Genomic DNA, 26,492 nt, shown 5'->3' with positions numbered 1-26,492 from the left:
AATATTTAAACGTTTTAATATTAAAATAGTATAAATGGCTGATTAAAACATTTACAAAGCTTTTCTAAAAAGTCAACTATACATTTTCAGTGAAAAGAAAAAAAAAAAAAAGGATTGCACATCAACATGACAAAGCATAATCATCACACCAGTGGAAAGCAAATTGTGAGTCACAGCCTGATGCTTTGGGAAACATCTACACGTCACCTCGTCGTTAGTCTGCGTGAAATGGTGGAAAACTACAAAAGCATCAAATGTCAACACAAAACTCAGTACATAATTCAACTGTTTGTATTCCAAAAGTAACAGTTTCAAAACTGTACATGAAATGTGGAAAAGACAAACAATTTAAAAGGAGAAAAAAGGTCCTGAAGAGTTTTCCTTGATAAATCTTTAAAGGATAAAAAGAATTAAAGTGTAAGTGACCAAATACACTCTGGTATTGAAATGTAGTGTAAAAAAAAAAAAAAAAAAAAAAAAAAACATTGTATAAAGACAAACTGCCAGTTTTACAAAAAGTTTCAAATATGCATTTACATGTTTATTTAAAAGCATAAAACAAATGCAAGACATTAAATTTAAAGGTGCTTAAGGGGGTATGGCGTTAGAAGTTCATTTGGTGACCTGTTACTCCAGAGTAGCCTGTGCTCCTTTTTCAGTCATTCGCAGTAAAAGCATCTCGGAGTATTTCTCCAGGAGGGCCACGGTCCTGTCGTCCCGGAGCTGACGGCCGGGAGAGTCTTCTGGTATGGGACGGGCGCTCTGGGCCGAGGGGCGCGTCTCCTGTGGGCACAGGGAGTGTAGCTCACTCTGTACACCCACAAACACCTCCTGCAAAATACCCTTCATCTGTTCCTGCTGCTCCGACAACTCGGGGATGGAGCACAACTACAGAGAGAGGGAACAGAAATATTTTTACCATTAGAGGGATTTTTCACTTTGAAGAATGCTATAGAACCGGGGTCTGAAAAGGACAGTGGGTCTCATTCACTAATGATTGCGTGGATTATTTCGTATTTTCATAAATGTGTGGTTTCAGTTGTTCCTACACTTTTTCATGAATTTAGAATAAACTTTAGCACGAAAGTTTTTGGTGGATCATGTCCTGGCCAAAAATTATGTCACAATTTGGCATGTTTCAAAGCATTATCACAAATAAAGCGATTGACTCCAAACAAAACTACGCAACAACAATTACAAAATCTTGAACAAAATTAATAATATTTCAATAAAGGGTGTCAATGATCCTAGATCAGACATCACTTTTGGCCACTACTGTATATTATACACACACAATTATGATGCTTAAATTCATAACTGAGTAAACATCAGTATTTTCCAGAACCAAAAGGTCACTTACAAATTTCATATTTCAATTTTAAACTCTTAAATGGAAAATTATTAACTAAAATGTGTATTAATCTTTTTCATTAATTAAAAAAAAAAAAAAAAAATTCAATATTTTATTTTATTTATGCCTTGACAACTAACTGAAAACATTTAATTTGAAGTACTGAAATTACCAAAACTGAAAAAAAAAAAAAAAGCAGCAAAATAGCACTGAAGGAAGGAATTAAAGAGGAATTAAATCGGAAGACTTGTTATTCCTGACGGAGACAAATCACCTTGCTATAAAAGCCAGTTGCTTTATGGATGGTGTGCCAGAGTTCATTCACCATCTCCTTACACATCTGGACACTGAACGACCCTGCAGAAAGACCTGAGGACAAAAACATACATTACCATCAGTAACTGTGCTTACATGCGCAAAAAAATTAATAAAAATTCAGTCATACTCCTATAAGCATATTATGTAAAGAGATTTACCTAATGGCAAAAACCTGATTAGGGTTAGTTCACCCAAAAATTAAATTTCTGTCATTACTCACCCTCATGTCATTCCACACCTGAAAGACCTTCGTTCATCTTCAGAACTCAAACGAAGATATTTTTGATGAAATCCGATGGCTCAGAATCAGTGGTTCGGAGCGTGTATCAAACTGCCAAAGTAATGTAATGAAGCCTCGTTTACGGAAGTCATGTGACTTTGGCAGTTTGATACACACTGATTCGAAACAAAAGATTCGTAAAGATTCGAAGCTTCATGAAGCAGTGTTTTGAAATCGCCCGTCACTAGATATTGTTGAATAAAGTCGTTATTTTGTTTTTTTTGGCACACAAAAGTATTCTTGTCGCTTTATAGCATTAAGGCTGAACCACTGTAGTCACATGAACTGTTTTAAATATGTTTTTAGTAGCTTTATGGGCAATGAAAGTCTTAATTATCTTGCTGTCAATGCAGGCCTCACTGAGCCATCGGATTTCATCAAAAATATCTTAATTTGTGTTCTGAAGATGAACGAAGGTGTAGAACGACATGAGGGTGAGTAATGACAGAAATTTCATTTTTGGGTGAACTAACCCTTTAAGCCAATATTCTGGTTAGTAGAAATGTGAATCAGACAGCAGCCATATTAATCTGAATTTTGAGCAATGTAAACAATTTTGGATCTGTGCACATCTATATGGAAATATTTATTTCTATGTATTAAGGAACAGTTCAGCATCTATGGAGCACCTCTTTCAGAATAAAGACTTTAGCAGAATATTGACTCAATATTGAAACAACTTGCTCAATATGGTCAATACCTTCCTTAGTATTTAAAATGCATTCTAGTATGTAGCAGGACTGCACAATTTGGAGGGAGAAATATTGAATTAAGATTGAATTAAGACCCTTTATACAGCAAATTAATGCAATTAGCCTGGCAATTCCAGGTTTGCTCTGCTTGTTTGTATGGTTTAGGGCTGGGTATCGATAAGATCTCAATTCAATTTTAATTGAATAAATGAATAAAAGAGTTATTGTTTTTGTGCCATGTATCCTTGTATTGTAATAAATAAGGTTATGACACCAAAATTTTACATATCAGGTGACATTTAACAATTCTCAATTCCAATTTTGATACCACAGCTAAAACTACAAGCAATAAGCAAATAAATACAACAGAACAAAGTTTTGCTTTTCAGGTAAATCTAACATCAGTTTTCAGGAACAGAAGTTGAATAAAGTAATCAAATGTAAAACACTGAATATAATCTTCACTGTACAAATTAAATAAAAGGTTAATCCTCAATGTTACAAAAAAGTTATTCAGTGAAGAACAGGGAGTGATTTTCTATTTGTTTTTTGCATTTTGATCAGCATTAAAAACGCAGACAGCAGCAGGAATATTAGGCTGCTGTCACTTTAAGACTAATGCACGGATACAATATAATGATACACATGCGCCGTCTTTCACTTAAGCAATAACCGACTGTGTTTACTAGAATTTTATTTTTAATTTTGAGATAAATCTGTCCATTCAAACCCAAGGAAATGGGGGGGGGGACATTATTATTTGCGCTCTGTTTGAGACATGCAGCTTTCTGTTTGCGACCACATTTTTAAAAACAATTAATAGTACATTTTTTTTCTCCCCGGCCCTTGTTCAGTTGCTAACTTTGGACAAAATTTGTGTCAGATGTTACGCTCCCAAATGCGCATTATAAGCAACCCAACTCAGAGACGGAGTTACAAATTACCTGTGTCCTCTTCAAGGCAGTGGTTTTCTGTAGAATCCTCTCTGTCTAGAGTTACTGAAATCTGACCCGGGGTTTGTGTATTCTCACATGACCCCGTAAACTGCAGGTCTTCAACCACCGTATGACTGGTTTCTGACACTGTGGGCTTCCTGGCAAACATTTCAGAGCCTGTTGAGAACCTGCTTGAAGTCTTAGGAGCCAAACTCTGCTCAATATTAATGATCTGCTTCCGACACTCTATCCCCAGTGAACGCATCTCTGTGGGCGTCACCAAAGCCTGTCGACGTGGAGACTCGGGACGTTCAACTTTCCCTAGACGGCTCTTGAGCGAAACCGGTGACAGACTGGCACGACCGGGGCCAACAAGGTCTAATCGAAGCGCTGCCCGGGCACTGTGGTTTCCCAAGGCAGGTGTCGGATGAGCCTGTCCCGAGGAAAGAACCGAAGAGGAAGGTGGAATAATGTTCTCTTTGCTTTGCTCTACAGTTGGGTCCAGCGACGAGGATGGGGCGTTTAGCTGCGTTTCCTCTGACGCACACACGTTCAGACTCTCCACAGAGTTGCTCTGCGCTATCTTAGCGCGGGAGCTTGCAGTGGGACCCATGTAGCTTTGGCGGGAACGTGTAACGGATGAATCAGTTGTGTTGCTGGCAGATTTGGTGGCAAGAATTGCTGCAGTGTTGACAATATTATGAACTTTGGAATGAATGGTCTTGTTTGAGATTTCTGAAAAGAACAAAAGACATTTAAATTTGTTTTCATTTAAAGGGATTGGTCACCCAAAAACGAAAATTATCACATGATTTACTCACCCTCTCAAGTGTATATGATTTTCTACTCTCAAATGAACACAGTCGGAGTTACATAAAAATTTCCTGACTCTTCCAAGATTTATAATGGTAGTGAGTGGCACTCCTAATTTTGAAGCCCCCCCAAAAAAGTGCATCCATCCATCATAAAAGATATCCACACAACTCCAAGGGGTTAATAAAGGGCTTCTGAAGTGAAGCGATGCGTTTTTACAAAACAAATATCCATATTTAAATCTTTATAAACTAAAATAACTAGCTTTCAGCAGACGACCGTACGCATATTGCGCAAATCGACTTGCACCAAATGAGTAACCCCTGACGCCATGTATGATGTAGGATATAGGGAGTAGCGTAAGCTGAGACGTCTCTCGCGTCCAAACAAATAGGGCTGGGCTCTTATCGAAATCCTACGGCATTTCTCTTTAAAAATTCTCATTTTCTCATTTTAAAAATTCTCACTTCTAACATTAATTTGTGACCGGTGTTTGGTTTCGCTCATAGACTGTAAAAAAAGATGGACGCCGCTTCCTTCCATTCTATTGAACTGAAGCCAAAACGGACGCCGATGGGCGCGAAAAAAAAAAAAAAAGTTTGGAGCCTGAGCATGTGCAGAAGGACTCGTCAGTGGAGCCCGGAGGCGGAGTCGCGGTATCAAACTTCCGCCCAGACGACTGCGTCGTCATTGATGTATTTTAAATAGGCTATATAAATTATACACAATTTAAAATTCTACCTATAAAATAATAGGCTATTCTGTTTCTAGAGCAATAATATTTTTGAAACAGCAAATTCAGTAGATAAACTCTATATAATATGCCTCTAGAAACTCTAAAATGTCAGAAACGGTCCTGCCATTTTAAATAAAATGTTTAAACTAACGTTACAGGAGATTGATTGCTGTAGACAGTGCTCTATAATTAATTATAGTAGGCTATCATTAGTTTTATCCTGCTAATTATTATTTTATACTCATAAAAATAATTATAACTGCCAGATAACGATCACCTGCTTTTTTTCCCATCATGGCTAACGTTAGGCGTGTTATCTTAACTAATAACGTTTATTAACCCTCAGGGGTCTGAGGATTTTTGGGGCCTGGAGAAGTTTTGACATGCCCTGACATTTGTGCTTTTTTCAGTTGTTCATAAACATATAAATGACAAAAGTGTCATTACACTATATTCAGCACAAACTAGGCTATAATAATATTTGAGGAACATGTATGTACATGTTTGTGTTTTTGAAGGAATAATGTTTATGCGTGGTTATTGAAAAAACAAAAAACTTAAGTCACTGAAATAAAGCCAAAAAATATATATTAAATCTGTGTTCACAAGACTTCTGGGTATTGGAGATTGTAGACTAGAGTTTTTGCTTCAAAATGAGGTAAAAATGATGCTGCCTGTTTGTTCATATAAAACAATAGAGAGATTTAAATTTTCTAAATCATCTTTGGTCAAGAAACACCGTATGCGTGGAGGAGTGAATCATCATGAATAATGGGTGATTCTCACCTGAGAAGACAAAAGAATCGCATAAAGAGCTCTAATGACCTGCATAAATAATGAGGCCTTTCAGTCAGGTAGGCTGTGAAAAAACCCTCTGTTGATCATGTCTCAAATCTCATCATGGTGTAAATCAAACATACAGAAAAAACAGCAATACTGTGAAATATTATTACAATTTAAAATAATGGTATTCTATTATATTCTTTAAAATATAACGTATTTCTGTGATGCAAAGTGTCTGAACAATTATGTTACCTCTATGGCATTTCATATAGGCTTTTAGCTTAAAAGCATGCACATTTGGAGAAATATTGATGGATTCTCATGTTTGTTCTCATACCGAGAAAAGCTCAGATATCCGTCAGCTCCTGTAGGTCAGTTAGTACAGTTTACTGCTGAACAGCTCATTTTGTCATTGTGAAATAACACAGGAATTGAAAATTAATAGTTATTTATTTATCTTCAAATCTCCCCTCGAAGCTCCGACAGTCCTCAGACAAGCTGTCAATCAACTGTGAATCACGACGACACGCCCTGTTTCTATAGCACCAAATTGCTAGCTAAAATCAAACTTATCACAAAAACGAACAATTGAATATAAATCAGCGTGATAACAACTACCTTAAATGACCAAAACCATCTTTCGGAAAATTTTATTTGAAGCATAATTTATTTTTATGTTTTAACTTAAGTCTCATTCGACTGCATTGAGCGGGCGGGGTTTATGACCTGTACTGCATCCGGCCTCCAGGGGGCGATCAAAGAGCCCGCAGCTTCACTTTTCAGGACGTATGAGGCACACCCGGTTTCGCTCTATCCTTTGCACTTCCACGTTCATCAATGCGTCAGGTCAGGGGTTACTCTTCCACCGTGACTCGATTTGTGTAGGCCGTCTGCCGAAAACTGTTATTTTAGGTTATAAAGATTTAAATATGGATATTTTTCTTACAAAAACCCACTGCTTTGCTTCAGAAGGCCTTTATTATCACCCTGGTTCCATGTGGATTACTTTTATGATGGATGGATGGATGCGCTTTTTTGGGCTTTAAAATAAGGAGCGCCATTCACTCCCATTATAAAGCTTGGAAAAGCGAGGATATGTTTTAATGTAACTCTGATTGTGTTTGTCTGAAAGAAGATAGTCATATACATCTAGGATGGCTTGAGGGTGAGTAAAGCTTGGGAAAATTCATTTTTGGGTGAACTAACACTTTAATAAACTTCTACAGTAACTTTTAAAGCTGGTAGTTCAAACCCCAGTTACATAAGGAAAACCAAGAAACAAGAACCAAGAGGTGTACAAACTAAAAGAGATAAACTGAGCATGAAAACACCAAGGCTGCGTCCGAAATCACACTCTCTGAGTAGGTACTTCTTTTAAATAAGTCATTTGTGTCCGTTAAGAAAAGTATGTTCTACTGTAGAGTATGAATGTGAGTAGTATGAATTTAATCCTGGCATACTACTTTTGCCATGTCCTTGTCATGTGACCTACTAGTGTCAATTGCACGGTTTTATTGCCATACATAAATCCTCTCCCGTGGCCTCATGGGATAGTTAAGTGTCCATTGGATGCACACTTCAGATTTTCGCTGGAAGTAGCAGGATTTTTGGGACCTTTTCACCTACTGTTTAATAAATACTGTGAATTTGTACCATTTTCTCCTACTAGATAGTAGGCAAGTATGTAATTTGGGATGCAGCCAAAGACACCCATGTGAAACGATTCCGATTTGGTGACTTTAGAACCCCAGACATTAAAAACCACCCAACACACTCTCACAGACCTCCCAGAGCATTTTTCCAGCGTAACAAAGATAAGTTTTGGCAAGATTTCCGAGCAGCCATCGAGGAACGTTTCTTGGCAACTGGAGGACAAGATTTTAAACATTTAAAATGACTAAAACAGTGCCAGAACATCTGATCTCTTCTAATTAAATAGCATTTCTGAGAGGTAAATTTAATTTGTGCTGTTGTTAAAGGTGCACTCTAATATTTTCCCACTCACTAGAAGAGCTCAATAAAAGTACTCTGTAAAATTAATAAGCATAAAATCCATGTACTCTTACTGAGCTGAAGACTTCAGTCTTATCAGAAGCAGTTACTATACATGGTGCAAATTGCCTAATGGGAGCAAACATGTTGAGATTACACGACCAGTCAAATACTAGTCTTAAGGCCCCAATATACTTCAAGTGAAATTGAAGAATGAACTGGTGTGATGGCATTTCAAACTATATCATGCCAAAACAAAGTTTGTTTGGAGTTTTAGGGAGTTCGAAACAGCTCGCCAAAGTGAATTTTCTGGAAAGTTCGCTCTAGCTGGAGCTACCATTGGTACGTAGAGATTACGTAATAGGCTCTGATGCTCCACTTTTTCCTGATAAAGTCTTCTCCAGTTCATTTCTTCTGTTCAGTCCGTTGAGGTCGGACGTCCATGAGTAAAAACATGAACAGACATAAGAGCTGCTTTATATTAGAAATTGAAATTCTAACAGAGACACGGACAGTATTTTCATGTTTAATGCTGCTTGCTTTTAAGCAATCTACTGCATAAAGTGCTTTCTTAACTGCTGTTTTCTCACTGCTGTCATTTTTGTTGCATGTTTACAATATTATAAAGAGGAAAGTGCACAGAACATTTACATTTGCATCTGAACACCACTCTCAGCAGCTTGAGCGGCACTGAGATGTTCGCTAACAGTTTACCGCTGCTCTATTTTTTTGCCTCGAGTATATCAGGGCCTTTAACCTCCCTGTTATTGGACACTTTCACTCACAGTCAGAAGTAAAATGCACTATTAACAGGTAACTGGACATACCACTCTTCTCGTTCTCCTCAATGGTTCCACTGTTGTTTGAAAGAACCTTTGACTTGTCCTTAGAAGCAGGAGAAAAAGAAAATATTAACAAAAAGTCCAAAAGACAAAAGAAAATAATTCAAAATATTAAGCTCAATTTACAAGTACATGACCACAAAACCAGTCGTAAGTCACACGGGTATATTTGTAGCAATAGACAATAATATACATTGTATGGGTCAAAATTATCGATTTTTCTTTTATGCCAAAAATCATTAGGATATTAAGATCATGTTCCATGAAGATATTTTGTAAATTTCCTACTGTAAATATACCAAAACATTTATTTTTGTAAGTAATGTTTTGCTAAGGACTTAAAGGGTTAGTTCACCCAAAAATGAAAATAATGTCATTAATTACTCACCCTCATGTCGTTCCACACCCGTAAGACCTTTGTTAATCTTCAGAGCACAAATTAAGATATTTTAGTTGAAATCCGATGGCTCCGTGAGGCCTCCATAGGGAGCAATGACATTTCCTCTCTCAAGATCCATTAATGTACTAAAAACATATTTAAATCAGCTCATGTGGGTACAGTGGTTCAATGTTAATATTATAAAGCCACGAGAATATTTTTGGAGCGCCAAAAAAAACAAAATAACTTATTTAGTGATGGCTGATTTCAAAACACTGCTTCATGAAGCTTCGGAGCATGAATCAGTGTGTCGAATCATGATTCAGATCGCGCGTCAAACTGCCAACGGCTGAAATCACGTGACTTTGGTGCTCCAAACAGCTGATTTGACACACTGATTCATTTATGCTCCGAAGCTTCATGAAGCAGTGTTTTGAAATCGGCCATCACTAAATAAGTCGTTATTTTGTTATTTTTGGCACTCCAAAAATATTCTTGTCACTTTATAATATTAATATTGAACCACTATACTCACATGAACTGATTTAAATATGTTTTTAGTACATTTATGGATCTTGAGAGAGGAAATGTCATTGCTGGCTATGAAGGCCTCACGGAGCTATCGGATTTCATCAAAAATATCTTAATTTGTGTTCTGAAGATTAATGAAGGTGTGTAACGGCATGAGGGCGAGTAATAAAATGACAGAATTTTCATTTTTGGGTGAACTAACCCTTTAATATGGACAATTTTAAAAGGTGATTTTCCTCAATATTTTAATTTTTTTGCACCCTCAGATTCCAGATTTTCAAATAGTTGCATGTCGGCCAAATATTGTCCTATTCTAACAAACCATACATCATCTGAGAGCTGAATACATAAGATTTCTGTTTATGTATAAACCTCAATTTCAAAAAAAATTACACTTATGACTGGTTTTGTGGTCCAGGGTCACAGTTTTACTTAGAAGAGCGTAAGAAATAGTTTTGTGGCGTTTAGTCCACATCTATCAGCTTTGAGGTCATCTTTACTATCAGTGTAATTCTAAACATTGACACAATTAGCAGATATACACTTAAGACTTAAAGGAATAGCTCACGCAAAAATGAAAATTGTAAATAACTTGCCTTATAAGATGGACAGATTTAATTGAACATTTCTAGGCTGATTTCTAATCAAATATGGTAAGCGGAAGCTCAAATGTGTTCTATGTACAGTTTGTGTATAAATGACATTTTATGATGTAGTGTCACAGTCTCGGTGGAATGGCTGTTCAATGGAGGCACCAAAATCATTCAGGTTTCATTAAAAACATCTTTGGGTTCCAAAGATGAACCCAAGTCTTATGGGTTTGAGTAAATGATGACAGAATTTTCATTTTTGGGTGAACTATCCCTTTAAAGAGTGATAAAAACCTAAAATCACATATTGAGATGTGTAGATTTTACACATTATGGGAAAAAAATGGCATCAGACTATTTTAGGATTGTCTGCGCCATATTCTGGAATTAAAAACAAAAGCTGAAGAAATGACACAGAATGACCCGTCATATTAGCGTTCAGTTATTGTGACTGTGACTGGTACGATGTACTCTGAATGGCAACACACCATTCAGAGTACATAACATTATTCATAAGAGTAAGCATCATACCATTGTTAGATCGAGAGTTTGGCAGCCATCACTGGACTCATCAGGTATACTGGGCAGGCAGGCTGCAGGCCGGCAAACCGCACTGCTACTAGTCCCTATAGTGCTGAAACAGCCGACAGAAATGAAATTTATAATGTCATCTAAACTATGACCAATACATAATTTCACATCTACTTCCCCCATTTCATTTAGATCTCAAAAGGGAAAGGAGAACTAGAAGTGTAAACTCATGTTTCTCCATTACATAGCTTGATAGCAAGATGTGTGACAGAAGCTGATGTTGACTCACCGGAAGCGGCTCTGAAAGCGGGAGAGGAAGCGTGTGGAGATACTGAGGCGAGGATTGAGGAAGTTACTCTCTGAGCTGGGCTGCAGACTGCTCAAGTCCGTGTTGAACTTTTCTACGAGAGAGTTTCCACAGCAAATTAGATCAGCAATAATGATTTCACCATCATCTTAAGACTTGAATACACTACACATCATGCGTTTGATGACTTTGTAAAGGGTAACAGAGAAAAACTGGGCATCATACAATTCAAACTGCACCAACAGACACCAACCAACACTGACAACCACCAGATTATAGTAGGGGTTGCACCAAATAATCGACTTTAATGCTCTGCCATGGCGCTTTAAGCTTGATGTCGACTAGTTGCTGATCATGGCCTATAGAGGGCACAGCAGGACAAGAAATCTTTGAAGTTCACATTCACGCTCCATATCAAACTGTAAGTGACAAATAAATGCATACTCTGAGAGCTCCACAAGATATGTTTGATTATACCATCTGGATGCTCAATCTTGATCGGGTGAATGCATGTTTTAAAGAGCTTATTGTACATGTAAGTTAATTGCCTTTCAAAAATAATGCACTGGCTGTAGTGAAACGCGCACACACAGACAGTAGCGCGTGCATCACATACAGATCGTGCACACAGAAACCTTCAGGAGTGCAGAAATGTACCGTCAACACCGTTTCTGTAATTTATTAATAAAATAGCTAAGAAACTGAAAAGTTCTAGTATATATTTCTTAACGAAAACACAGCTTCACTATCAGTAGAGAGAAGCTGCCAGGTACAATTAAATCACACGCAATCACTCTCTCACTAATGCATTCATATAAATGTAATCTTTACTGTGCTACTTTATCTGTGTCTTTAGAACGAGCAGAAATCTGAGAGAAATATAACGACACAAAGACAAAAGAACTGATAAAAATAAGCCGTTATGTAGGAGCAATAGCCTAGTGGGCAGCACAGTGGGCTGTGCACAAGGGTCGCGTTCGGGTCTCAGCTCGAAGTTCAGGCTTATTTGTTCATTAATGATATCATCAGCGAGTAGGTGACATTGACTCAACTTTAAATCACATAAATGTAGACACTAAAAAAAAAAAAAAAAAAAAATTATCTGAAGTCGTTCAACTCAGATTATAGCGCGTCACTTCTCAGACATTACGCGACCTGACAAACACAGATTCAACATGTTAAAGGTGCTAAAGAGGATGTTTTGTTTTATACATTTTTGCAATATTACTTGAAACTGTCTTTACTAACTGATAAAAGACTATTTATTAGGTGCACTGAAAGGAATAATATTAATATACATCATCTGTGCACGAGGTAGGGCCTTAAAAACATCAGATGATCGCGTAAACGATTGGCTCTCTGGCTTGTCAATCACTGCCATGACGTTCCTTTCCACACTCCACAGGCGCTGCATGCAGTGTTTTTGTCAGGAGTAACAACTACAGATTATGAGTTAACACTAACACGACACAGCGAATGCCGCTGGTAAACACTCGTGTTCCAATACTCGTGCACGAGTTTTGGGAGGCGTTCCCTTCTTAAGCTCATGTCAAAAACTCAGTAACAGTCTTTGGTTTCTCAGTCATCGAAAACATCCTCTATAGCACCTTTAAATCGGTGAAAATGAGAGACAACCAATGGTAGCAAAACCCAACGGTCTGTTGCCATCTGTCAATGCAGTGTGAATTGTCCCACACACTAAACAACTGAGAATCACACAGGCTTTTAAAAAGTTGTTCTGAATGTTAAATTCCCACAGAAACAAATATTTTGTTGCTAGGGGACACAAGGCAAATGAAAGCGCATTTTAAAATTCAGCTGAAAATATCAAACAGGTTTGACATTCTCCAACTGAATGGATCACTTGCTGTGTCCCAATAGGTTGTCTGCACATGACGTCGTTGCTGCACATGAAATGCGTCTGGAGGGCAAGCATTGATTTTTCTATATAGGAATCCTATCATAAACTCAAAATTCCTATGTTTTGCATCGTTTATGGTTGTTTATGATCTCTCAAACCGAGAAACCACAAGGAGCTTTTATAATTTACGCAACTTATATTGTTTTTTTGACTTTAAAAGTTGTCACCTTTTATTGAGTTTTGTGTCTGCTGATAGTGAAAGACAAACGGTTTGATAGAAAAGATTGGATAAAGAGGCTTGAGTGATTAATAATCAAAACCTAACCTGATGAAGAAATATTTATTCAATGGTACCCACATTATATTTCATCTGCAACAACACTGAACTTTTATAAAGATACGTTTGGTCATTAACTTTTACAGATTTCCCTGCATGAAAGACCCATGACTGGCGGATCCCATTTCATTTCTCTAAAACAGTAAGAAATTAAATTAAATTAAATTAAATGTGGAGGATGTTAAACCGTTTATCAACCCTCTGGAGCTGTATGGATTACGTTTATGATGGATGTGCTTCAAAAATCACAGTAAATATTCACTCCCATTATAAAGCTTGGAAGAGCTTGGAATATTTTTTTAAATATAATTCTGATTGTGTTTGACTGAAAGAATAAAGTCATATACACTTAGGATGGCTTGAGGGTGAGGAAATTATGGGGTAATTTAAATTTTTGGGTAAGTAACGCTTTAAAAGTCATGTAGTGTATTCCAGCCTTTAGTGGAAAACTAATGAATCCCTTTGATATGCTTAATATGTGAAAAGATAAGAATTATGCCTAGAAAACATTACAGTTTTGAAGCCAATAGAATTTTATTTTTCATTTTAGCAAAGTAGGGCATGTCAGAGCAGTACAAGAAATGAAGTCATACCATTACCAGCCACACCCAGTGTGTCGAAATGTTGGCGAAGCAGAGTTCCAGATTCTTCTTCATCCTCTTCCTCTTCAACTCCTGAGCTTCCTGTGGAGCTCACCTGACTGAGAGAGTCTGTGTCCTCTATAAAAAAAAAAATAAAAAAAGCAACAAAACCGATAAAGTCACATCAAAAGATAGACTTTAAACTCTTCAAGGCCACCAATAGTGTGTAAGGTCGCTTCATACTCTACATGCTGTGTTTGGAGAGCTGTAATGTAACTTACGGTCATGAGGCTGGTCGCTATGGGAGGCTGGGCTCTCAGCCGAGCAAGCACTATCTGGGCTTAGCTCCTCTTCCTCAGGGTCACCACCTGCCCCCTCACACAGAGCTTTAACATCAAACTCTCTGCAGGGGAAAAAAGGGCAACAAAAGATTATTCAATGAATGAAAAATACTGACTACCAGGAACTTTTATAGCAATGTCTAGTTTACTCTGGGTACAAAGTCCAGTTTCACAGTATGTAAATGGAAGAAACAGGGTTGTAAGAAACTGTCACACTTTGTTCGGTGTCACTTTGATTAGATCCAGAGCTTGAATCCAGCTCACCCACACACACACAGAGCACAATCTCTTTCACTTATTGTGCGCTTGAAAGGACAAATACAAACAAAATTGTGTCAAAATGACCGTCTTGGCAAACATCCTAGTAAACACAGTTGGTTATGTCTTAAGTGACCATAAACAGGTGATAAAAAATGTGCATGTATATCAATATGGATCAGTGCATTCCAGAGATGGGCACTCGAGTAAGAGACTCGGACTCGAGTCGCATTTTAACAGACATCAGACTCGGACTCGACTTGAAATGACTCCAGACTTGACTCGGCACAAAAGACTCGGAATATTTTAAAGACAACTCAAGTCTTTTACCCTTAACTACTGATATAATAAATAAAGAATTTGTGTTGTGTTTAAATGGTTTTATAATATCTGCGTCACATATATTTCCTTGCGTGTCGTGGTAGATCAGATTTTTGCCATAGAATTTGATTACGTATGTCCGTGCGCGTAAACTCCGAAATGTCATAATAAGAGTCCCATGCAACATGACGGGAGCCACCATGCCATATGTTCTTTCGTTTGGGTTTATCATCACGTCACATATGATCAGCTAGACGCACAGAACGTGGGAAAACAATTAAAGATACCGGAACAACATCATCAAATTTGATAAGACATCGCATCCACAAAGGTTAGTCACATTAACTCACACAACTAGCTATTATACAGTGTGTAGCTGCATGGCTCATTTGAATTGCAGCCTGTTAAAATACAAGCAAAAAAAATCTAGACTTTAGCACTACATTTTATCAATCTTTTCGTATTATTTGCAGCTTTTCTATTTTTTAATGTGTGTCCATAAGAGAGAGAGATAGAAAGATGTTAATTAATTTATTACTTAAAGCTCATATTTTAACGTATCAGCATGTGTAGAGTTTTCAATTGACATTCTTAAACATTCCGAGGTTTGATATTTTCTGATAATGAATGTCGTCACTAACAACGAAGCTGTATAACAAACCGTGACTCACTGGCGCCATCTTGTGTCCGTTTAGCGACACATTGAAAATGACTACTCGTGTTGCCAGGACGACTGTTTTGTACATTGTAATGGATTATAAAGTAACAAACTGGATGTACATTATCCCTTACATCATAGGACCTTAATTTCAAATAAAACAGATTACAGAAAGATCATATAATTTTGTCTATATAATACAGCTATGATAAAATAGAGGATTTGATTAAGAATTTTTTTTAATGACTCGAGACTCGACTCAGACTCGTGACAAAAGACTCCAGACTTGACTCAGACTCCAGATAAAAGACTCGTGAACATCTCTGGTGCATTCGCTCTTAAAGTGACAGCAGCCTAATATTCCTGCTGCTGTCTGTGTCATTAATCAAACAACAAGATGAAGAGAAAACCTCTCACTGCTCTTGACTAAACTTTTATAAATCTACATTTAGTGTTATTATACATTTGATTACTCTTTTTTTAATTTCTGTGCCTGAAAAGTTCTGCTAGACCTACCTGAAAAAACTGAAAAGCACTGATAATTTCATTTGTGTCTTTGTTCTATTGTATTTATTTGTGCCACTGCTTGTAATTTGGTTATTTGTTGAAAATATTCTTAGCATTGAGCCCTGCATCTCTGCATGTGCCCCAGACTGTGATGTACTAATAGCAGCAAAAAGCAAAACAAAAACACCCTAACCCTTTCTTTTTTAATGTTATTTTTCTAAATGAATGGATTTTTCTACAACTGAAGCACCTCATTTTGGTTGTTTTCTGATGAGAATTTGTCATGTCATAAGCTGCCATCATTACTGACCTCACATGTAGCTATTATTAAAACTAAAATGCATTTTTTTGTTGTTGTTGTTGTGGTGGTGGTTGTTGTGGATGTCCCAATTGGGGTACAGGATGTGTTATTTTCAGAGAAATGTTCATGTTACATACTGTGGTTGCATTTGTGAGTTAATAAAAGTGTAAAATAGGCATATAATATAATACCGATCGATATACCCCTGAAACGAATCTCAGAATTTTGAGGTATCTGCAAATATTGTATTACAGGCTATGAGAATCGATATCATATCGTATCATGATGAACCACCTGATTTATACCTCTACAAAAAAAGTACCTCCAATCAAATTAACTCAAATGTCAAACGTGGGGGACTGGTGAGTGTCACATCAAGCAAACACTGGGATGCCTCAGGGCTTGATACTTGGACCCCTTCCTTTTCAGTATACACCACAATGTCACTAACTCATCCAGGCATTTTCCAATATTAAACCAAAACAAACTGCATCGCGGCAATTCTCATGTTGCTGGAAAACATCTGCCAAACAAATAAATGTAAATAAACCTATTCCCAAAATAGAAAATGAACCAAAGCCAGATGTCATTACAAGTGGTTTACCCTTCTCCAGTGGACAGAGCAGTGCTGTTGGCTGGGTATAAAATGTATCCAGTCTTCTCTGGTGAGCCGAGCTCTGGATTGAAGTTCTCCTCTCCATGTGGCAACTGCAGAAAATCTGGCCCTTGGAGCGAAGAGCTAAACCCATCTCTGGAAACCTATAACAAATAAACAAACTTTCATGTTTCAGCTATAGCACCAGACTAAAATGCATGTTTGAGCCATTTTCACTGAAAGCAACTTGCACTGATATATCTTAAAATATACTGGTGTGCATCTTGAGACAAAACAGCAGCAGTGTTTTTATTCTAAGGCACATTTATAAAAGCTACCTAATGTCCTAATTGAACTAAGGCCTAGTCCTGGCTTAATCTAAGCCCCGTCTGTGAAACCAGGCCCAAGAGTACCAAACTAACAAACAAGGTTTAGACAACTTTTCACCAATAAATTTCCATTTCAAATTTCCCCCAGTAGTTCATGATCAGTTGTTAAGGGTTAAAAATAAACATTATTATTATTATTATTATTATTATTATTATTATTATTATTATTATTATTATATTTAAGCAAACAAAGAGCGAGCTCAAACATCACCCGTCTCGAGGGCAGACGAGACAGGACAGAGAATTTCTGGAGTGACTTCAATGTTTTAAATGACTTGTCTGTAAACAAACATTTATATAATAAAATGACACATGTAAAACAAACTGCCAGCAGTCTTAGAGGGTTTGATTAATACAGTGCTCTTGTTGATTATATGATGCAATGGGCAGTTTAGCACAGACACCGTTCATATTAGTTCATAAATTGTGCAAATAGTACCTCCAATCAAATTAACTCATGTCAAACATGGGGGACTGGTGACTGGTCACATCTAGCAACTATTGGGATAACTTGGGGCTCGATGCTTTTTACATTTTACATCTGATTAATTGAAAAAAAATAAAATCAACAGATTAATCGATTATCAAAATAATTGTTAGTTGCAGCCCTAATGTACAGTTTCAGTATATTGGATCCGTGCATTATGTCTTAAAGTGACAGCAGCCTAATGTTCCTGCTGCAAAAATAACTCACTACTCTTGACTGAATAACTTTAATAAGGATTTATATATATTTAATTTATACAGACTATGCAGTATTATTTTACATTTGATTACTTCATTCAATTTCTGTACCTGAAAACTACTGTTAGACCTACCTGAAAAAAGCACTGATTATTTTATTTCATTTGTATCTTTGATCTATTGTATTTATTTGTGCCATTGATTACTTTGATTATTTGTTCTTATTTTATTACGGATGGTTTACTTGGCTTTAATGATGTTTTACATTTATGTTAGTTAGGCTAGAAGTTTTTGCTGTGGTATCGAAATTGGACTAGAGAATTGTAAAAAAATTCACTGGTATCTAAAATTTAAAGGTGCCCAAGAATGCTTTTTCACAAGATGTAATATAAGTCTAAGGTGTCCCTTGAATGTGTCTGTGAAGTTTCAGCTCAAAATACCCCATAGATTTTTTTAAATTAATTTTTTTAACTGCCTATTTTGGGGCATCATTAACAATGCACTGATTTTTTCAGCGCGCCGCCCCTTTAAATCGCACGCTCCCTGCCACACGAGCTCTCTATTATATTACAGCACATTTACAAAGTTCACACAGCTAATATAACCCTCAAATGGATCTTTACAAGATGTATCATGCATGCTGTGTGCATGCTTCGAATTATGTGAGTAAAGTATTTATTTTGATGTTTATATTTGATTCTCTATGAGTTTGAGGCTATGCTCTGTGGCTAACGGCTAATGCTACACTGTTGGAGAGATTTATAAAGAATGAAGTTGTGTTTATGAATTATACAGACTGCAAGTGTTTAAAAATGAAAATAGTGACGGCTCTTGTCTCCGTGAATACAGTAAGAAACGATGGTAACTTTAACCACATTTAACAGTACATTAGCAACATGCTAACAAAACATTTAGAAAGACAATTTACAAATATCACTAAAAATATCATGCTATCATGGATCATGTCAGTTATTATCGCTCCATCTGCCATTTTTCGCTGTTGTTCTTGCTTGCTTACCTAGTCTGATGATTCAGCTGTGCACAGATCCAGACGTTACTGGCTGCCCTTGTCTAATGCCTTTCATAATGTTGGGAACATGGGCTGGCATATGCAAATATTGGGGGCGTACATATTAATGATCCCGACTGTTACGTAACAGTCAGTGTTATGTTGAGATCCGCCTGTTCTTCTGAGGTCTTTTAAACAAATGAGATTTACATAAGAAAGAGAAAGCAATGGAGTTTGAGACTCACTGTATGTCTTTTCCATGTACTGAACTCTTGTTATTCAACTAAGCCAAGGTAAATTCAAATTTTGAATCTAGGGCACCTTTAAAATAAAATGTATTGCAATACAAGGTTACATAGGTCAAAAACAACGGAAACAATAACTTTATTATATCTAGTTATTACTTTTTTGGTAGTGGGGCCAGGGAAAATTTTAGTGTTGAGCAGTGTAGCACTGATGCCGTTCATATTTCTTCTGCATAATGTTCATTATTATGGATTATTATTTGTCAAATTTGAATGATGTTTTGGGAAAATGTGGAACTATGAGTCAGTTTAAATATTTTGATCATCTGGTTAATGATTTAATAAAGTAGCACTGCTGTTGTTAATATAACTCTCTAAGAGCAGAATGTTCCTCTTTAATATGACCAAGAATAAGATTTGTTGCTAAAATTTATATTTTTAAAATTTACCAGCTATCTCATCCGTGACTTGCATGTCCAGATGTAGTCTACCAATAACATTAGAGTGACACTAGGAGTTGCTGGTGGTGTGAGGAGCGCTTAAGGCTGCTAACATCCACCTGCTGCAAGATGCCATGACCATGTTGAAAATTGGCAAGTAACACCAGCTAGACAACTTACACTGCAAATCTTTTCCTCTTCCTCTAGATCATCATCTTCAACGTCTTCATCCAACAGACTGTCCAAACTCTGCGGGTGAAAGCGAGAGTCTTCCTCAAGCTCTTCCTCTCCCACGGCTCTGCTGGGAGTGTGTGAGAGGGGAAGCTGCATGCTCTTCATCTCCAGCACGGTGCGGATGGCTAGCGGATCGGACTGCACCGCCCAGCGTCCCTGTGGCTGGTACTGAGCTCGATTATCTATACCTCTTCCATCATTTTCACCTCCTCCACCCTATATCAAGGAGATCCATTAGTCATGGAGGAATTCAATATGTAAGAACATTTTATGACAACAGGAACATACGTACCAGTCTGCGCACCCACATGGGCATTTTGCCATTGGTTTGGAGCACCACAGAATCCAGAGATGCTAAAGGATAACAGTCAAGCCCATTAAATCACATTTTAAACAGAATTATATGCATTGTGCTTGTGCACTTGATGTAGGGCTCAATGATTCCCGCCATGTGCAAAACACAAAGAGTTTTCTTTTATAGGAATTTTACGGAGCCCCTAAAGGGACCTTTGCAAAAAAAAAAAAAAAAATGACGGAGTTTCGCGTGCTCACGAGATGCTTTCGCGTGCGCACGAGAAACTTATGTTGTGCGCACGCGTTACAATTTCCGGTGTGTGTATGCTATAACCTATTTCATTTGTGCGTCACTGCCTATGAAGAATGACAGAGTATGGATGCACAAAAACTAATAAAGATCATGAAAATTAAAGAGAAAATGAGAGTGGATGCACATGAACTAATACAGCTGTATTTGCTCAAAATCTGGCTTTCTTAGACCAGATCGTCTAGGATGAATCCAGCTAATTATTCGTTTTAATTAAACGTGCCTTCCTTATATCTAAAGTGCTTTATGTCAATGGCTCTGCTCGCGATAAGCGCTGTTAGAACTGAATGGAGAAAATAAGCATGTCTCTGCCACCTGTAAGGATGCGTTAAATCCATTAAAAATAAAGGGCCGTTTGATCTTGTGAAATATGAAATTTTAGTACGCCTACATTTTACAGTTCCAGTACTTTTACATGGGAAAATATAAATATGGCCTACAAATAGATCTTTATTAATTCATACTCGCATTTTCTGCATATTTTTGAGCGTTAATAATTCATGCGCGTCCATACCATCTTCTTTATAATTGAGCAAATAGATCTTTATTTAGCCTATTCATGCATACTCGCATTTTCTGCATAAGTTTGAGCAAATAGATCATTATTAATTCATTCATAGGCTACTCGCATTTTCAATTTTGAGCAAATATATTTTTATTAATGTATGCATATCCATTCTAGCATTTTCTGCATAATTTTGAGCAAATGGATCTTTAATAATTCATGCGCACCCATACTATCTTCTTTATAATTTTGAGCAAATAGATCATTATTAAAGAAGAAAATAGAATGGACACGCATTAATTATTAAAGATCCATTTGCTCAAAAATATGCAGAAAATGCGAGTATGGATGTGCATAAATTAATAACGATCTATTTGCTGAAATGTGGCTTTCGTAGGGCAGTTTATATCACGGCCTTAAGTCTGTCTGCTTTAAAGCATTCTCTGTGACGGCTGGGATATGAATAGTTGTGTGCATTGTTGTTTTTGCCAAGTTAAATAAATAAATAAGGCTGATACAGTAAAACGTGCTCAAAATGTGGCTTTCGTTAGGGAAGTGTGTCATTTTTCAAGGACGTTTGTCCATTTTAACATAGGCCTATTTAACTTTGTGGCATCCAAGAATCGCGCTGTGAAATGGGATCAGTGTTGTCATAATGCCACGTTTAATGGTTCATGAAAAAACATTGGTACAGTAAAAATGATGAAACTTTGTATTTCGTTAGGGCAGTAGGCCATATTTACATTTTCCCATGTAAAAGTACTGGAACTGTAAAATGTAGGCGTACTAAAATTTCATATTTCACAAGATCAAACGGCCCTTTATTTTTAACAGATTTAACGCATCCTTACAGGTGGCAGAGACATGCTTATTTTCTCCATTCAGTTCTAACAGCGCTTATCGCGAGCAGAGCCATTGACATAAAGCACTTTAGATATAAGGAAGGCACGTTTAATTAAAACGAATAATTAGCTGGATTCATCCTAGACGATCTGGTCTAAGAAAGCCAGATTTTGAGCAAATACAGCTGTATTAGTTCATGTGCATCCACTCTCATTTTCTCTTTAATTTTCATGATCTTTATTAGTTTATGTGCATCCATACTCTGGCATTCTTCATAGGCAGTGACGCACAAACGAAATAGGTTATAGTATACACACACCGGAAATTGTAACGAAACTCCTTCATTTTTTATTTTTGCAAAGGTCCCTTTAGGGGCTCCATAGAATTTACATTATAACGCAGAATGTCGCGAAGATTGGAAATTTTTGAACAAATAAACAAAAAGTAGGTTGGTTTAATTCCTAAAATTTTAATTTTATCATTAAAAATAAAAAATAAATCAGAATTTGTGGAAGAAATAAAACTGATTTCACAGGGCCCTAACTTGATGTGATCGAGAGGCCCAATAACACCAAATCAACGCACCATCGGTGGAGTCGAGTCTGTCTGGAGTTCTGCAGTCCTCCACACCATCTTCTGGCATCAAGCCGTCCTCCTCTTCCTCCTCCATGTGAGGCAGTGCACTACAGGGCACAGCGATGTAAGTCTCTCTCCTGAGCAACAGGAATTTAAATCAGATAGTCATTCACATTTCTGACAAGATATCAGTTTTTAAAAGTAATGTCCAAATTGTTGTAAACTAGGGCTGCAACAAACGATTATTTTGATAATCGATTAATCTATCGATTATTAGAGCGATTAATCGACTAATCATCGATTATTGCACTGATTAATCAGTAAGCTTTGTTCGATTATTCTACTTTAGCAATTAGTTAAAATATTGAGTTATACTGTACTTTAACTAGTAAATAAAACAAGGAAATCACTTCAGCTTTTAAAAGTGTATTTTTAATAATTTTCAAGCCAACTGAATAGACCAATATCCTTCAGGTTAAAAAAAACAATGTAATTATGTTTTTTTTTTTTTTTTAAATGAAACAACAACAACATACATACATACACACATATATATATATATACATATATATATATATATATATATATATATATATATACATACATATATATACATATATACATATATATACATATATACACATATATACATACACACACATATATACATACACACACAAACTATCGAGTTTATGGTCATTGAATGGCTTTCCTGAGGTAAATGTTACATTTTGTGTGATATATTTGTTTGCAAGTTTTATTGACTTCTTTCTGCGGATAAAACTCCGATTAAGTGATTACAATAGAGATGGATTCATTTCAGTAAGTACTTTTTGATGTTCATTCATGTTTATTTCGCGCTGTAATAGAGAGGAATAGGTTCACATGCCGCTTGAACCGAGGTGTTACAGCGATCTGCCACACAACGTTAAACAGCGTCACCACCACAAGTATTGTTTGAATCCCGTAGTAATATTGACTGAATTTAAAAGCTTAGACTTAGTTTTATATCAAAAGTAACCTGATCTGTCGGTGCGTTGCCGTTGTCTGTGTCCTCTTTGCTCTGCGATGCATCTTTCACTGTGTGAGAAAATGAACGTGTGGCGTGAGAACAGTGAGTTTGAATGAGAGTTGGTGGCCCTGCATGACAGTATTCTGTAGTTCTGCTAAACGTTATGTTTGTTATGTTTATGCTATGTTAATCTCCCACATTTCACGGGTTCGACTTCGTTTGCACTAGGGAGGGCTGCATTACAGTATTGCGCTACAGCGCCCGACTGGTTACACCGCGTTATTGCAGGCCCTTCAAATAGGTCGTATGAGATCAAGAGACTATTCGACAACAAACATATTTGTCGACAATTTTTTATTGTCGACGTTGTCGATAATGTCGACTAATCGTTTCAGCACTATCAAGTTCAAGATATTTTTACGTTTTATTCTATGACAAAACACATCAGTAATACCTCCTTGTGAATTTTTTTTTTTTTTTTTTTTTTTTACTTGTCTTGAAAAAGGCAGTTGATGACAAGAGGCTAAATGTGTCTACAGAGGTCGTCAGGGACATTAAATGTCACCACGCCAAACAGGTAAACTCAAACTCACAAGTAACTTTCACAGCCTCATTGCGTTTATAATCACACTCTTGCAAATTAATTTTAACTCAAACTTATGTAAAATGTTTTTAAATAAGGACTGAAAAAGCTGTCAGAAGTTTAATGGTAGTGACGTTGAAGTAATGCGTCCATGATGTAGTTCTTTTATAGCGTACGTTCAGCTTTTTACTTCTGGCAATTGTGTTTAGGCTTATTATATTTAGGCAAAATTAATTCAAAATTTGTTAATTTGTGAAGATTATCATGATGAAAATAAATGAAAAAGAAAACAAATGTCTCATTTCAACTAAAGCTGCACAATTAATCATTAAAAGATCACACTCTTGATGTGAACACCCACGTGATTTCATTCCTAAATGACGACGATTCGCCCGTCTCTATTAAAGCTTTCACAAAATCACACCAGATCAGTCAGATCTGCGCTGGCGCTGCTGCTGATCCAGAGAGAGCAGTTGTCATGTCTAGGTATGAAACAGCTTCTTTTCAACCATTATTTGTGTGTTACAAATATTCGTATTATCTCAGCAGTACTTGGATAAAGGTTTATAATCCAGGTACAAACAACGATGTCTACAGTAGTGATCAAAATAGAGCAAATTCCCATTTTGAAAGTAACTTTTTGCTTTAACTGGCAATTACATCGTTACACCACCAGGTGGCGACAAGTCATTTAAAGGGTTAGTAGGGTTAGTAAAGTGTGTGTTACTCTCCTGTGTTCCCTGTATGCTATTTTGGATTATGTAGTAAAGTTGGACTTTGATCCTATTCTCCTCATCGTGCGTATTCCTACACACTAGAAACGTAACAATAACATTGAAAATAAATAGATGGCAGCAATTAACATTTTGTCATAACCTCCAATAAATTATTTTGTTTAGTTATCTGTTCAGAATCATGGGAGAATCACGATCACCATTTTAAAACAGTTTTAGTGATTCTAAATTTATCCAGAATATCCAGCTCTAAATGAAACATTCTATTAAGCTGTATCGTGATTCCCGTTTTTCCGTGCCCAGATTTATGACCTCTTAAAATAATTAAGTCCCCCTTGTAGTCAATAATTGTATCCCTTAAAACTAATTTTTACCAAAATTACATTTAAACATTTTTTTTTCCTTGTGAAAAACTAATTATAAAATAGCTTGATTGTAACTCTACACCTGTGCCTCATTTAGTATACACGGTTCCATGAATATTCAAATTAGCCCCGCCTCCACTCACTCGAACTAGCTCAGAGATCCACTTGGACAACTTTACTGTAGTAAACGCTGCACAACGGCAAGTGGAAATACTGGTTAAACTCAGCCATATATGTTTGAACCAGAAACTGATGCAGAAGAAAAAATTGAAATATATAGGCTTTTCTACAAGAATGGTAATGCGTTTAATGTATCGCTCTCTACAACGTCGGACACAACAGTAATTAATATGATTAGCCTTTTTGACTACATTATCAAACAGCTAATAATGTGCTGCTAATGTTACATAAACCATGTTCCCGTTCACCATCTCTCAGACAGCTGCTTCTAATAATCAGCATTTTAAGGAGAAAATATTCAGAAATGCTGCTGACTGAAGAATTTGCACATGGTTAGTCTTAAAGAATATTAAATAAAGAATACACACAGACATATAAACAACATTAAAAAAGTCCCCCTTTGGTGACAACCAAGTTAAGACTTTCGTTATAACATTTAAGACATTTCACAGCTAAAATACCATGGGCAAAAAGGTCACAGATGTGAAATGTGCATGGAAGAGTGTCGCCCTCAAGCGATTATGTAGATTCGTCTCGAACTGACTGCATTTTGTACATGAAATTCACCAAACAAAAGTAAATGTGAGAGCACCTTAACCTTCTGTTCATGCTGCCCACTTCTAGTGGTACATTTGCAAAATATTTTCATCAATGCAAGTGCTCCTGGAAGCCGTTTCGCTATATAAATATACATAAATCATACACTCATCATCAACTCACCCTGGGTCTACGCAAACAGCTCTAGTGTGAACGTGACAAGAGAAGATCAGGTTTGCAGGTTGCATGGGGTTAAATGACACTACCTGATGGCTTCTTGTTTACTGGGGGCCCGTTGAACCCTCAGGCCTGCCTGCCGCTTCCTCTCTGCCAACCTCTTCCTCATGGAGTTGGTCATCTGAGAGTCCAGCCGCCACACAAACACACAGCTGGAGACACACACACACACACACACACACATTAGACTGTGATCTAAATCAGTATGTTTTTAACACACACACACACACACACACACACACACATAAGGCTGAGCAGAAAATATTTTTAAGAAAGAATTTGAAAGATTGCTATTATGCGAGTACAGAATACTAAAATGTCACTAAAGTATTTACTACCCTGCTATACTCCTGGGTTAGCCTATATTTTTATTAGTTCATCTAATTTAATTTAGCCGTTTGATGAACTCTATTCATATGACTTTCAGCATGTGTGGCTCAATTTACTTGTAATCTAAACAACAACAACTCCCATG

At 36.8% G+C, this 26,492-nt stretch overlaps 1 protein-coding gene across 6 annotated transcripts in view; it reads right to left on the bottom strand.

Moving 5' to 3' along the window:
• wdr62 (WD repeat domain 62) overlaps positions 1–26,492 on the bottom strand; it is a 57,375-nt gene continuing 30,883 nt past the window's right edge. Inside the window, exons 19-32 of one of the 6 annotated variants that reach the window (XM_048159889.1) lie at positions 26,047–26,169; positions 22,379–22,506; positions 20,134–20,195; positions 19,788–20,057; positions 16,850–17,004; positions 14,141–14,262; positions 13,872–13,997; positions 11,063–11,174; positions 10,774–10,876; positions 8,728–8,785; positions 7,693–7,773; positions 3,586–4,311; positions 1,626–1,720; positions 1–888 (exon numbers count right to left, since the gene is read on the bottom strand). In XM_048159889.1, coding sequence (XP_048015846.1) covers positions 628–888; positions 1,626–1,720; positions 3,586–4,311; positions 7,693–7,773; positions 8,728–8,785; positions 10,774–10,876; positions 11,063–11,174; positions 13,872–13,997; positions 14,141–14,262; positions 16,850–17,004; positions 19,788–20,057; positions 20,134–20,195; positions 22,379–22,506; positions 26,047–26,169 — 2,422 coding nt within the window. In that variant the 3' untranslated portion in view covers positions 1–627. Of the gene's footprint in view, positions 889–1,625; positions 1,721–3,585; positions 4,312–7,692; positions 7,774–7,994; positions 8,030–8,283; positions 8,372–8,727; positions 8,786–10,773; positions 10,877–11,062; positions 11,175–13,871; positions 13,998–14,140; positions 14,263–16,849; positions 17,005–19,787; positions 20,058–20,133; positions 20,196–22,378; positions 22,507–26,046; positions 26,170–26,492 lie in introns of those variants that run through there. The other 5 variants (XM_048159890.1, XM_048159891.1, XM_048159892.1 and 2 more) reach the window with 5 other exon arrangements.

The sequence above is a fragment of the Megalobrama amblycephala genome, linkage group LG16 (genome assembly GCF_018812025.1).
Source record: "Megalobrama amblycephala isolate DHTTF-2021 linkage group LG16, ASM1881202v1, whole genome shotgun sequence".
NCBI lineage: Eukaryota > Metazoa > Chordata > Actinopteri > Cypriniformes > Xenocyprididae > Megalobrama > Megalobrama amblycephala.
This window is presented reverse-complemented; position numbering and strand designations above follow the sequence as displayed.